General features: G+C 38.6%; 1 protein-coding gene across 1 annotated transcript in view; it reads left to right on the forward strand.

Annotated features, from left to right (window-relative positions):
* CTDP1 (CTD phosphatase subunit 1) overlaps positions 1-13,299 on the forward strand; it is a 113,761-nt gene that overhangs the window by 38,714 nt on the left and 61,748 nt on the right. Inside the window, exons 9-11 of the mRNA XM_032998884.2 lie at positions 3,154-3,295; positions 5,643-5,873; positions 12,303-12,468. Of these exons, the coding sequence (XP_032854775.2) occupies positions 3,154-3,295; positions 5,643-5,873; positions 12,303-12,468 (539 nt within the window). The remainder of the gene's footprint in view (positions 1-3,153; positions 3,296-5,642; positions 5,874-12,302; positions 12,469-13,299) is intronic.

Below are 13,299 nucleotides of genomic sequence, written 5' to 3' on the forward strand. Positions count from 1 at the left end.
CAGTGTCAGATAAGCTTTTCTTCAGGGTATCGTAAGCACAGTCTGTCTATCCAGTAGCACCACTGGTGCTGGTTAACTGTTCTTTATGCTTACTAGTGCAATCACATCCTATTACGTGTTGTATTCAGTCAGCTCCAGAGTTGTTCTGTGCAGGACAATATTGCTAGTCATGTCTGACATTTGATTCGTTACCCAGTGCCAGGCACAAGTACCTCAACTCCCAATGGACTTCTTGCTCTTGTTGCTTTTTCCCCTGAAACTCCTGTGCCTGTGAACCTGATTTCAGCATCCTCTTTATAACAGCTGTCTTCTTACCTCTTTGTTATTATGTTGTTGATGCTTTTCTCCTTTATTCTCAAAAGAAAGCATTTTCCACACCAAGCCTTCTTTCACTTTTTCTAATGCTTTTACCCCTATGTCTTTTAATCTAATTCTCCTTCAGAACCTCTGTGTTCTTTCCTCTGTAACATACCCCGTGTATAAGTTAAATATAGCTTTATACTTACCTGTTTCTAACTGCAGGTTTTCCACAATTCCTGCTGAGGTTATATAAATAATAATACCTCCTGTGGAAGCTTCCCTGGCACTGTCAACTGGCATAAAAGCACTCTGGGTTGCTGATTACTTTCGTAACTGGTGATTAATTGGAAAACAGATTTCTTGTATCGGGGTTGAATGATCTGGGTGCACTGACCTCCCTTAGAGTTTTGCTGTTTAGCCAGTTAAAACCTCTTGTACTGCAAAGGTGTCCTGGGATTAACAAGATTGGAGTTCTACAGTTGTTCTCATTGAGTCTTTGTTGGACACTGGGTTTATTTTTATTTCATAGCAAAATTTAAAATAGAGCATTTCTAAAGAATTTTGGGAAGGACTTTCTCTTTAAATACTCATTTTTGTGTTTGTGTTGGATTATTAAATTAATGCTTTTTTATTACAAATATACTCGTGTGGAGAAAAGCTTTATATTTACCGTAAGGCTTTTAAATCCTGAACTGTGAAATTGCTTGCATTTGCTGCTGAAAATAGAAGAAATGTATCGTGCACAGAACATATTTTTTCTTAATCTAAATCCAAGAAAAAAATGTATCTGAAGACAGAGGAAAAGGTAGCTCTACTCCCGTATTCTGTTGTGTTTGGGAAAAGTAGGGAAACAGAAGGTTTTCAGCACTTTGGTAAAGGACAGTGACCGCCTGTCCTTTCTGTTTATTTAGGCTTTTGAATTTACAGAAGTCTATAAATTTAACTGTCTAACTAGTTAGGTCAGTCCTCAAGTGCATTTCAGTTGATCAGTCTACCCCAGGAGATTCTAGTTCAGGTTGTATACAGGCCTTTAGGTATTTGCTATTAAATGTTTCCTCTCATCTTCAAATGATAGGGAGAAGTATGGGTACTTCAAGACTTTCATCTTAATAGAAACAAGTCCAGTCATGTTGTTAAATGACAGTCTTGCAGACTAAAACTCCAAGGAACTATGCTGAAACCATTGAATTACTTTACTGTTCTTGCTTCCTTCTCAGAATTGTTCTGAAATTCTTTTTTTTTTTTTTTTTTTTTTTTTTTTTTTTTTTCCTGGAGGCTTTATTCCTGAAGGCATATGTGTGAAAATAGACAAGGGGTCATAAATTTGCACTTTTTTTAATTTTGAAAAAAAATTATTTACTTAGATTTTTTTCTTTTCTTTTTTCTCCTCCTTCCTTCTTTTTTTTTCTTCTCCTTCCTTTAATAAGATAACTAGACTGGAGTCTTGTGTTTTTAAATAAGCATTTGCAGGAAGAAACCCCATGGTCTTTGTGCAGAATTAACAGACTTCATCAGGAGTAGCTGGTCTTTGAACTGATGTATTCTTCACCTTCAGTTCTGAGAGCTTTAACCTAGAGAAGAGGCTGAAGTTGTTAATTGAATTTCTGCCGTTAGTTCTTGATGGCCTCCATGTATTTTGCATTTCTAAATAAAAAATGTAGTGCAATATCTTTGCACCAAGACAGAATAGGGACAAATGATTAGGTTTGATAAGCATTTTAAATAATGTGTAAATACGATTAAATGCTATACGTTATAGGGATATAAGAAAAGGGAAGAGCGATGGCTTTTGGCTGTGAGACAGACCATCAGATTGATGACAGTTCCTTTGTCACATTCCAGCTACACCAGTATTTGTGCAGTGTAAAAATACCATGTGTATGTGTCAAGCATAGATATATCAAGTTAGAATCCTTGGGGGTTTTCTCTATAGAGTATATATTTAATGATTTTGTGGCAGATTATACAATTTTGTGTTGTCTCCGAGTGTTCAGTCCCTCCGCAGATCTCTTTGGTAAATGCTGAAACAAGCACCATGATTGGCCATACTAATTTTTCCAGTCGAATAAAAGAAATACATTCTTGAAACATTGGGACAGTCAGCTGTTTCTGGGAACAGAGTACACTTCAAGTTTCATTTCAACCTTAATTTCATTTGCTTCTTTTTGCTTGCTGGTTTTGATGCTTCTTGGCAGAGATTTATAGCAACTTTACTGAGTTTCTTTCTTGCTCTGGCTTCTCCAGAGGGTGGAATTCGAGATCACCTGTGACTTGCATGCTGTGTGTTGATGGTTTCATGTGCACTTTGTGCTAGCCTGCCACGTTTAAGATCGCATTTGTTGTTCCCCTTTGGCACAAAATAATCCATTTGTCTGCTTTGACCCCGCTTCAGGCAAATGGAGGTTGGCTGTTAAAAGGTAGCATACTGTGTCTACAGGGGACTGTGCATAAGAAAGTAGGATACATTAGTGTTAGGCTTTAACAGTATTGAAGAATCGCTGCTGCTTAGACTCTGACAAATAAAAATGCAGGAGATGAAATACAAAAGTGCATTTGTATTGTTTGTTCAGTTAACATGGAAATGTAGAGGTTTTCAGTATGGATTAATTTTTGTGGACTACTTCCACAGTGCCAGTGCTTCAGGAGGTTACAAATTCCTTCATCCAGCTCGAGACTGAGGTCATGGCATCTTATTTAGCCTCACTTTTATCACTTCTGATTGTTTTGTTGGACGGGGGTGTTTGTTTCTTCTGTAAGATTGATCACAAAATGTTCCTCTTAAACCACTGTGCACTGCAAACGATCTCCTGTGTTTCTGGGAACACTGTAACGTCGTGTTTGACCTCGTAACAGGCACAGAAAAAGTACGGCAAGCTCAGGACTGCAAGGACCTCCATGTTGTAAACCCTGATTGGCTGTGGAGCTGCTTGGAGCGCTGGGACAAGGTTGAGGAACAGCTCTTTCCCTTGAAGGATGACTACATCAAAACACACAGGTAAGTGGGAACTTGGGGGAATAAGGGCCATTAAATAGGTTATTTATACAATTATGTCAATTTGTTAATTCGGCTATCAGATCTGTTTCTTACAAATGCAGAATGGTGTGCAATGCTACAGATTTTATGAAAGAACCCATCCATTTCTATGCTGCTTAAACTGAAGACCGTTAAAGGATCTGGAGGCAGTTCAGCAGCTAGCAGGATCAGGAGAACCCTGTGTTACCGGTATAGTTTCTCTAGCAGTTGTTAAGCCATTTTCAGCTGGAGCAGTTGACCTTGTCAGTTCATCCACAGATTTAACATGGGCAACGCCACAAAGGCACAGGATCATTCATGCTGCCCAACGCAGGAAAAAGCGCATACACTCCCACAACGTGAAAAAATGGTAAAGTTCGGCACTTTTTTTCTGAGACTCGGTAGTGAGGAGGAAAGGGGAAACAGAAAAATACAGCACAAAAATCTAAGAGGTGTTGGAAGGCACGAAGACAGAAGCAAAAACTGGAAGAAAGGAAGTCATGAGAGGGGGTTTTGGGACGATAAGAAAAAGTGGTGAGAGAGAAGGGGGTAAAAATAATCGGTGCACTAAGTTGATAGCAAATAGAAGGGACAGCTAAAAACTTTATTAACACCAAGGAAGTCATAGGTCTATTAAGAACAGTCCCCTTTAGGAAGGTGCCATGGCTAAAATAACTCATGACAAGATACTGTAGAGCCAGCTGCTTCTTCTTGACTTGTGAGTCTGTCCACATAACATTAATAGTGATTAGTCTTGCCAGCCTAATGGGGGACCTTCCCTTCAATGTTTAAAAAGGAAGGGGCATAGCATATTAGGTTTTCTATGCGAAACAAACTGGTGTGATTGAGTAAGATAAAAATCTGCTTTCTGCTTAGAAGACACTAGCCCTTTGAGGGCAGAATGTAGATGTTTAAGTCCCCATATACTCCAGAGATACCAAAAGTAGAAACATCTGGGAGTGAGGTCACTTGCCACATGGGAGACTAGGTAGAGACCCAGGATCCCTAAAATTTAGGAGAGAGATGTAGCCTATTTATGACTTGACTAGAATTCTTTGTTTTTAAAATGTGCTATCGGATTGGGGTTTTTTCATCAAACTTTGGAATGTTTGTACAGGTTGCATAATTTGTCTCAGAGGCATGAGACTGCCAATTTCTCAATAGAAATCTGGACAGTGACTTGTAAACATAATTTTTTTGATGTCTAGATGAATGTTAGTCTTCTTACCCATCTCCCTTTACTCATCCATTTTATTGGAACATGATGATAATTTTCCTACTTCTGTGTTTCAAATACAGTACACCTTAACTTCTTACTTTTACCCCTCCCCCAAACTTCAGCCAGTAAGACATCTGTCTTAATGCAAATACTTTTATTAATCCAACATGTGCAACTTCTTTTGAAAAAAATTTTTTCCTTAATGAAGCTGCTTGAAATAGTGATTACTGGTCCAAAGCACTTATGAAGTAGGGGAGGGATGAACTCTGAGAAAGTATTTGCATATAAAATGAGCTTCAGAATAGCAAAAAAGAATAAGTAAACTTGGAATTGGTTGACCTTAAGTATTGATGCTGCAGGATTACTTCAGAAATGTCCATGAAGGCATATGGTAAAAACTCTAGTTTTGTGGCACTTCTAATATTTGTTACAATATAATTTAATTGTTTTTTTCTACAGCGTTGGTTTCATGGTGCTTAACCTGCTGTTTTATTTGATGGTTTGGGTTTTTTTTTTTCAACGATTCAATTTGCTTCCTCTTTTTTGTGGCACTTCATCATAATTGGACAGTATTCCGTAAAGGTGATGCCTGCAGACTGATCTCTGAATGTTCCTGCTGTTGCTTCTAAAATAATGTTTTAAAATGCAGCAGGGAGACCATAGGCAGCTTAGTATTTTAGCAGGCTAGTGCGTTTATTTTCTCAGAATATTTGGAGAATAAATAATAAGATCTGATACAATAGCATGCTTTTCTCTTTGTTGCATATATGCAGATTGTCATGCTACTCTAACTGCAGTTGTTACTACTTGGAAGCAATTTCAGTAACTTTGTGTTAAGACAATTTTTAAGGCACATTTAATTTTTTAATGATGTAAATATGATGTTATATATGTATCTGCATTTTTCTGTTTTAAATTCAGTGATACTTTAATGGGGGTGGAGGAGATCAAATGTTTCTTCAGAAATCTTCCAAACCTTCCTCCCTTTCTCCCACCCTGCCCCCCCCCCCGCTTTCTCCTTTAGAAAAAAGGAATGCTCATTTTTTTTCATTCTAGTTAGATAAGTCATTTAAATTTGTAAAGCAGTTTTTTCTGAACTTCATCCAACAGAGAGAATAGCCCTGCCATGTTTCCCGATACACACAGCACGTTTCAGACAGCTCTGTTTCACCCAACACCCATTCATCCAAAGTCTCAACCCGGTCCTGAAATTCGACTTTACGATCCTAACACTGGAAAGCTAATCAGGAAAGGCGCTCAGACCTCTGGCCAGTCGATGTACATCCAGTCTCCAGCTCCTCCCATCACCTTACCAGTCCACGGCGAACACTCGTCCTTCAGGTACCTAAAGCATAGCTAAGAGTCCCTTCCAACCCCGTTTTCAGATGCTGTAGTAAATTTAACTCTTGTTATCTTTGCATTTGATCAAATTGTCATCTTTGCTTTAGTTACTTTGTTTGCTTTCTAAAAAGCCACGGAAATAGTCAGCTGAAGTGAAATCAGGATGCTAGAATTCCAGATGCTTTTTGTGCCTCCTCTAAGTGCGACTAGAAACCTCAAAGCAAATAAATGAAATGTGTAGTTTGTGCACTCTAAAGAATGTTAGAATAACTCATCTCTGAAGCGAGGCAGCCTGCTTTTTAATGAGTCTTAGAATACTGGCTTGCTTTTTGGTCTATAAAATATATCTGATACCATTTGGCTTTTGTTTATAAAATGTTCCTCTTCACCTAATTCCTTCAGATGGGAGATTAGCTTTGTGCTTTGTTTTGAGACATTAGCTTTGTGTTTTGTTTTGACAAATATCAAAATTGGTGGAAAAGGAGTGTAGCTAACTATTATTAAATAAGGCCATATGACTGAGTGCTAGTTAATAATCTTGAGATCACTAAATCAAGACACTAAGGCAGCAGGAGGAGGAGGCGGCCTGCTTTTTGAAGTACAAAGGCTAGCATCTGGACTTTGTCAAAATTTGTGGATTTGATTAAACTACAATGACAACACTTGTCTCTTAGGGATGTATAAAATACCTAAAATTCATCCCTAAGTATCTACGTAAAAGATCTAACTTTCTAGAATGCTAACAGGTTTAGTAAGGCTTGTTGACTCAGTGGTAAAAAAGGCAAAGCTTTTCTCTTTATAAAACGTGATCAAAATTCCTTTGTACAATGTGATCAGAGTATAGCAGTTGTTATAAAGCAATTCAGTTTTCCAAACAATTACAAAAATGCAAAGCACAATTACAAATGTACACAGTTTTTCTACCTTTCTTCTCCCTCCCCTGCCACTTTTGCACTGTATCACTTGTAAAGGTTTTGTATGTTAGTGTAGCTTGTTATGTTTCCACTCTGTCTTCCTGTTGCTAAATTATTTCAACCTATGTTTTTTTCAGTTGTCATCTTTTTATAGGCTTTTTCTTATTTCAGCTTCCTTGTTTCTGTCAATACAAGTTTTCTGAGTCTCTCTTGTTTATGAAGACATCTTGTTTTCAGTTCCTTTTTAACTGTGTCTCTAAAGTCTGTATTTTACTATGACACATTAAATGAACAGGAAAAGCTTTCAATAACCAAGGCGCATCATGTATCCAGAGAGGAGCTGAAAAGCTTTTGGTTTTGTTTGTCAGTTATTGTGGAAAAGAATTTGTCTAGAAATAGAGCTGTGACGGTTGTACATGTATACAAGTGTCATGACACTTCTAAGATGCTTCAGTATGATGGTTTATGTTGATATCAATGCATCATTCCATGCTTTAAAAATAGGGTTTGATGTTTGTTCTGCTTTTGTCAACAACTTAATGAAGAGTTTTGTCCACACCTAAGCCTATTTTTCTTTGATGCAGAGGTGCTTCTTCACTTGGAACATCTCATGGAAAAAGAGAGGAATATATTCAGATGTCCTCTTAGTTGCATTTCTCAGAGCTCCAGACAGATTTTGGGAGTGGAGCAAGACTGTATCTCCTTCCTACTGCCTTACTTTATTTCACTTAAGCATTTTTTTGACTATCAGTGCTCAGGGTTGAGATGCTTTAATCTAAGAAAGTCAGTCCAATTACTCAGTGCTGCAACTTCACCTCATAACTAAGCAACTGTAAGAAGAGATCAGCATAAGATATATGCAGGGATATAGTATTTTCATCATCGTTTCCTGTTGATTTGGTTCTAGTGGTAAAATTAGTCAACTGTAAACACAGATCTCTTAGTTGGGGCATGTCTGTATTCCTCAGAGCAGTTCCACCATCTTCAAGAAGGTGAGGAGTGTCTTGGTAAACTCTAGGAGATAAGCAGTGATCAAATACCACTTTAAGTACTTTTAATGGATAGGAAGTACAGTGCAGGCAGAGCACAAAGGCTGTAAAGAAGTAACAAATTGCCAAATAGGAAAAGCTTTGCTGTGTTTTGACTGAGTAAGAGCTAAGGCAGAAGTAGTGTATTGTCATCTTGCTTTGTCTTAATGCATACATCAGTGATATATTTTAAATGTTTGGGTTTGTTTGTTTTTTTTTAAATATTCACATCCAATTTAAAAATCGATGTGATACTTGACTTTAGAGAAAATTACTTTAGTGCAGCAATTGCTTGGTAGAGGGCATTTTGGTAGAGGTATTTTGTGTCCTGGCAGACTTCATGTGCTCGTATGTTCACCTCCTACAGAAAGATGAGAGTATTTGTAACTAAGCCACTGAATTTAAGCAGAGTTTGATGAGGCTGTCGATGCTTGCCACTGCTCCTGTTGTGGATGGATGTAGTCAAAGCCTCTGATAATCTTCTTTGGTAATTTCTAAAAACTTCATCTGATTCTGAATTTCAGACAGTAGGCAACAAAAGTGCACTGGTAGGAGAAGAAACCCGTGGGGAGATGATAGTTGCATGAGGCATAGCAATGGTACTCAGTCTCTCACTGTAAGAGTAGACCTCGTGCTCTGGAAGATAACTTCTTACAAGACTCGTTACTGAGAAGGGCTTCAAGTTCTCCCAGTATCATTTTATAAGAACTGTTTCAGTTCTTACCTTTTTTTCTTTTGGGTTCAACATTTTTAGTTTCTTTCTGTGGTTCAGCACGAAACATAATTTAAAATCGGACATGAATAATTATCCGCAGGCAATTTACAGTGAAACCGTCACCCGTGAGTCACAGCTGGTTCAGATAACTCAGTCGACGTTCCGTGCGGCAGGCACAGATCTCGCTATCGTGCTCGGCCCTGTGCGACTCGAACGCCTGCTTTTTGTCGTGGCTGTTGTGGCCTGAGCAGGAGGGTGGGAAGGGAAGGAAGGGAATGCCGTGCTGCTCGGTGGCTGCTGGTAGGAGCCTCTTCCCTGCCTGAGAACAGGAAGGATTCCTTGTTAAAAATAACCTACGTGTCAGAGCTTTGACACTCGGTAGGCATCTCAATGGTTTGCATTTTCATAGGGAGACAGTATTCTAGAAACATTACAGTACACACTGAAGCTGAAACGGGTCATGAGATGGGTAATGGAGCGTTGTCCAAAAAAATGCAAATGCTAATTGCATTTTGGAGTAGAATAAAATAAAAGCAATAGTACAGGTAAAATTCTGTTGAACTCTGAACATACACTAACAGATGAGGCAAGGCTTAAAATATGGGTATAATTTCCACATGAGAAGTTAAAAGTGGCACTCTGGTATTATGTAATGCTAAGATGCACCAAATATTTGATTTGAGAAGGTGTGTCAAGCAGATGTTGGTGGCTGAAGTGATTCTTTAAGATTTGTATAAAATAATTTCACTTAGGAAATCTTCGTGTCTTAGTTTACATGCTCATGGTTACAATTTTTCCAATCTAATGTTAGCAGTCTTGTTATGACAGCAAAAATACAAAGCACCAAATTGAGATCATGAATGGAATTTAAATATTTTTAACGTTTTCATGATGGTAATGCTATTTCAGCTTTTGCCCTGATACTGTATCAGTGAAAGTGTTAAGAAGCTTGTTACTTCCACAGATGTCAAACGTACCCTGCACATGCACGTCCTTGTGTGTGTAAGGCTGGTAAGCGCCAACCAACCTGTGCAGGGTTGAATGTGGTGTTATTTTTGAAAAAGTACTCATGAATCTCATCTGATTAGAAGTAAATGTAAATTCCTGCATTTGTATGTCTTTTTAAATTTTAATCAACGTAACAAGCAGCTGAAAATGTAAAGCCTGAAAAATGTCTTTGATAAAATAAAAATGTTTCTTACAAACCTTAAAGAAGTCTTTGTTTTATATTGCTTTTTGGAATGCTTTGGTGAGAAGTCCCAGTGTTTCTTATCTAGTAGCAGCTGGAAAATACTGCCAAAAAAAAAAAATCTGACAGAATGCTTTAGAAGCTATTAATACAGTTATTTTAGAGTTAATATTTGTATGTAATAATGTGGTCAAGGATGATATATTTTATTGTGCAAAAAGAGGAGTTCTCACTGTCATCAGCATGATAATGTGCTCTTAAAAAAATATACTAGATTTATTTCTAGTCTAAGAAAATCTGCTTGGCTGCCTGCTACATATAACTTGTATATAATTCTTCACATGGTCAAGCTTATGTTTTTAATACAGTTATGTAAGGTGCTTATACCTGTTGTTTTGTCATTTTCTGTTTTACAAAGAATGTAAATAGCATCACTACCTTTCTCTTGGCTAGGGTTCCTATTAAGGTGTAGAAATCACATTTTAAAAGATCCTTTTGGAAAATACAGTGGAATGTTGTATTTTCCTCTTTTACCTATGAAAATTATTGTCTGAGAGCAGTTTAATAGCAAAAGAAAACTGTGTGATCTTGTAAAATAGAAAACATTTAGTAGAAGGGGAAGAAAGGGAAAACAAACAAACAAACAGTGATGAAAAACTCTTAACAGAAAAACAGTTTGGCTAGTTCATGTCCACAACACCCAAAATGTTGATTTGGCTTCCTAGGAAGTTCCACTGTACCGAGATGACCGGCTGCGAAAGGGCCCGTTCCTGCTGCCTTGCGGAGTAGTGCTGAGCTGGTGGGGGCTTCTGCAGCACCGTTCTGGGTAGCACAGTGGTGGCACGGCTCTTCCCCCGCCACCCCCAATTCAAAACATGAATTCCCATCTCCTGCACCGGTCGGTGGGATCTGAGAGGAGAGCGATGTGTATCTAGGAAATAGGAGCCCTCAAAATGAGCTCAGTTGACAGCTTCTTGTGGCTTTCGGATTTCATATGTTCTGGGATTGGAAGTACTGATGTAGAAAAAAATATTTAGATCACCTTCTTAAGAAGCTGTCACATTCATGAGAGGAGAAACGATTTTGTAGAACCTTACCTATGACTGTGAGGCTGCTGGTTTAAAGCTGTTTCTTGAAAATCCAGGCTTGATGAAGAGCAGCCATCCTGCGCTGAAACTCTTGTCAGCAGGAACCACCCTGTACCCTTTCTCAGTTACCACCACCCTCAGAAACAGCTTGGTGGTGTCTCACCTGGTAGCTGCAACTTGAAACACCTTGTGATTTCAAATATAGTCACTTTTATATTTGCTTGGGGTAATCATTCCCCACACAATCTTACTGCTAACAAGTAATTTGTGACCCATTAGCTTTATGACCTGAGATCTTTGAATAGGATTCTGGGTGGTGCTGAGCTGCTCTAATGTATTCCTGGAGGTTAATGTGACATCCTGATATTCATAGTTCAACTGTATTGTGTGGCAGTTTTAGCTTCTACAAGTCTTTAGTAGTTAAGTAATATTCACAGAAAAAAGTTACCCAAGAAAGGTAGGAGTCTCCTGCTGTTGTTCTAGATATAGTCTATCTTTTTATGACTATTCTAAAACAATTCCCATGAAGTTGTGATTATTTTATCAATTTTTATTCATATTTTAACATTCTTTTTTGTATCTATCTGTTCTGGTTGAATACAGTAACTAACGAGGTGATAAAATACCGACTAAGAGAAAATGCTACCGTATTTAAATACACTAGCCAAAAAGAAATATGATTTGTTTTGCATCTCATCCAGGCTTAGCATCTGGGAAATGTCTGAAGATTGAGGCTGCAGAAATAAGCTTTCTACTTGCAAACCTCTTGTCTGTAAGGTTGAGAAATAGAATGGTATACTTTGAGACTCGAGAGTACCAGCATAACATCAGGAAAAATATATTGAAACTGTTTCCTGAACGATAAATATGTCAAGTGACGAACGAACTCCACTTGAGCACAAACCTCAGGGAGTGTAGGGATAGCACAAGGCTTTAAACTGACAGAGGGCAGATTTAGATTAGATATAAGGAAGAAATTCTTCCCTGTGCGGGGGGGTGAGGCGCTGGCCCAGGGTGCCCAGAGCAGCTGTGGGTGCCCCCTCCCTGGAAGGGTTCCAGGCCAGGTTGGACGGGGCTGGGAGCCCCCTGGGCTGGGGGAAGGGGGCCCTGCCCGGGGCAGGGGGGGTGGAACTTATTGGTCTTTAAGGTCCCTTCCAACCCAAACCATTCTGTGATTCTGTTCTGTGATTTTGAAGGGCACCACATCTGCAGCTACTGAAGCTCTTGGCTTCAAGAAAGGTTTAATGGTTGATTAGAAGGACAGTGGGAAGGCAAGAGAGTGAGTACCTTGTCAAAGGTAGAATAAGAAATTAAGCCGTCAGACTGAAAATAAAAGCAATCGTTGGGAGACTTGGTCCTTCTGTTGATGAACACAAAACCCTATTAAGCAAAGTTGTAGGTATTCAGCAGTTATAAATTGTTTCTAGGATTTTGTTTCTAGACAAGCTGTAAATCAAGTAAATCTTTCTTATGTGGGACCCCTGAAATTTTTCAGAGTTGTTCAACCACATCAGCAGCAGATGTTTGAAGAAGAAGACTTACCAGCAAGTGAAAATGAAGAGCAGCCTGGTCCATCTAAGCGGAAGCGCCAGCCAAGTATGTCTGAGACAATGCCCTTGTACACCCTATGTAAAGAGGATTTAGAGAGTATGGATAAAGAGGTGAGCTTAACTAATTCTGACAGGTTTCTAACCTAATAATTGTTAGTTATGCATAACAGTTTAACTTCTGTTAAATAATGCGTGTGTGTGAGCTAACCTTGTATGCCACTACAGTAACTTCAAATAAAAGCCACAGCAGGCTAAGAGTTGCGGTTCAGGCTAAAATGTAGTTATGTTCTGCAAAGCAAACTTGAATTAAGGAATGGGAGTACTCTTGTGTGTAAGTAGGCCTTTAAAGTAGACCTTCATTTAAGTATAGGTTTGTCACATGAAACATGTTACCACATTTGCTGTGGGTTTAGCTTTGCCAGGTGTCTCGTCAAATGTTTTGTGGTTTGTTTTTTTCACATTAAATCTTCAAATAATCTGGGCAAAATCAGTGGTAGGATGGGAAGAGAGAGGTCTGTAGATGTAAAAGGCACAGGCTGTAGAGAAGATCAGAGAGACAAAGGGGAGCGTGGGGCCTCGTTATGTGTAGACATGTAATTGCAGTGCTGTTAAATCATAGCTGTCATGGTTCTGCAGGTGAAGGGAACTTTCTATTAGAGTGAACTGTACTTTCTCGGTACAAAAACGCGTTATTTGAAATTCATTGTGAACCTCTAGCAGCTGCTTATTTTTCACTTACTCTTGTGTGCAGTTTTTTCAAATGAATCACCATCTTACATAATATTAAATGATACACGGAGGAAAAAATATTTATCATTTCACACCATGTTTTCACAAATTCCTTACACTGTGTGTGACTTCACTATAAAACATAGTGAACCCGGAGCTTGAATTCACCTTTGAGCTTAGATCATTCACTGGGGTGGGGACAGGAGTGTGTAA

Source organism: Tyto alba, unplaced genomic scaffold (assembly GCF_018691265.1).
Source record: "Tyto alba isolate M040663 unplaced genomic scaffold, T.alba_DEE_v4.0 Super-Scaffold_48, whole genome shotgun sequence".
NCBI classification, from domain to species: Eukaryota; Metazoa; Chordata; class Aves; order Strigiformes; family Tytonidae; genus Tyto; species Tyto alba.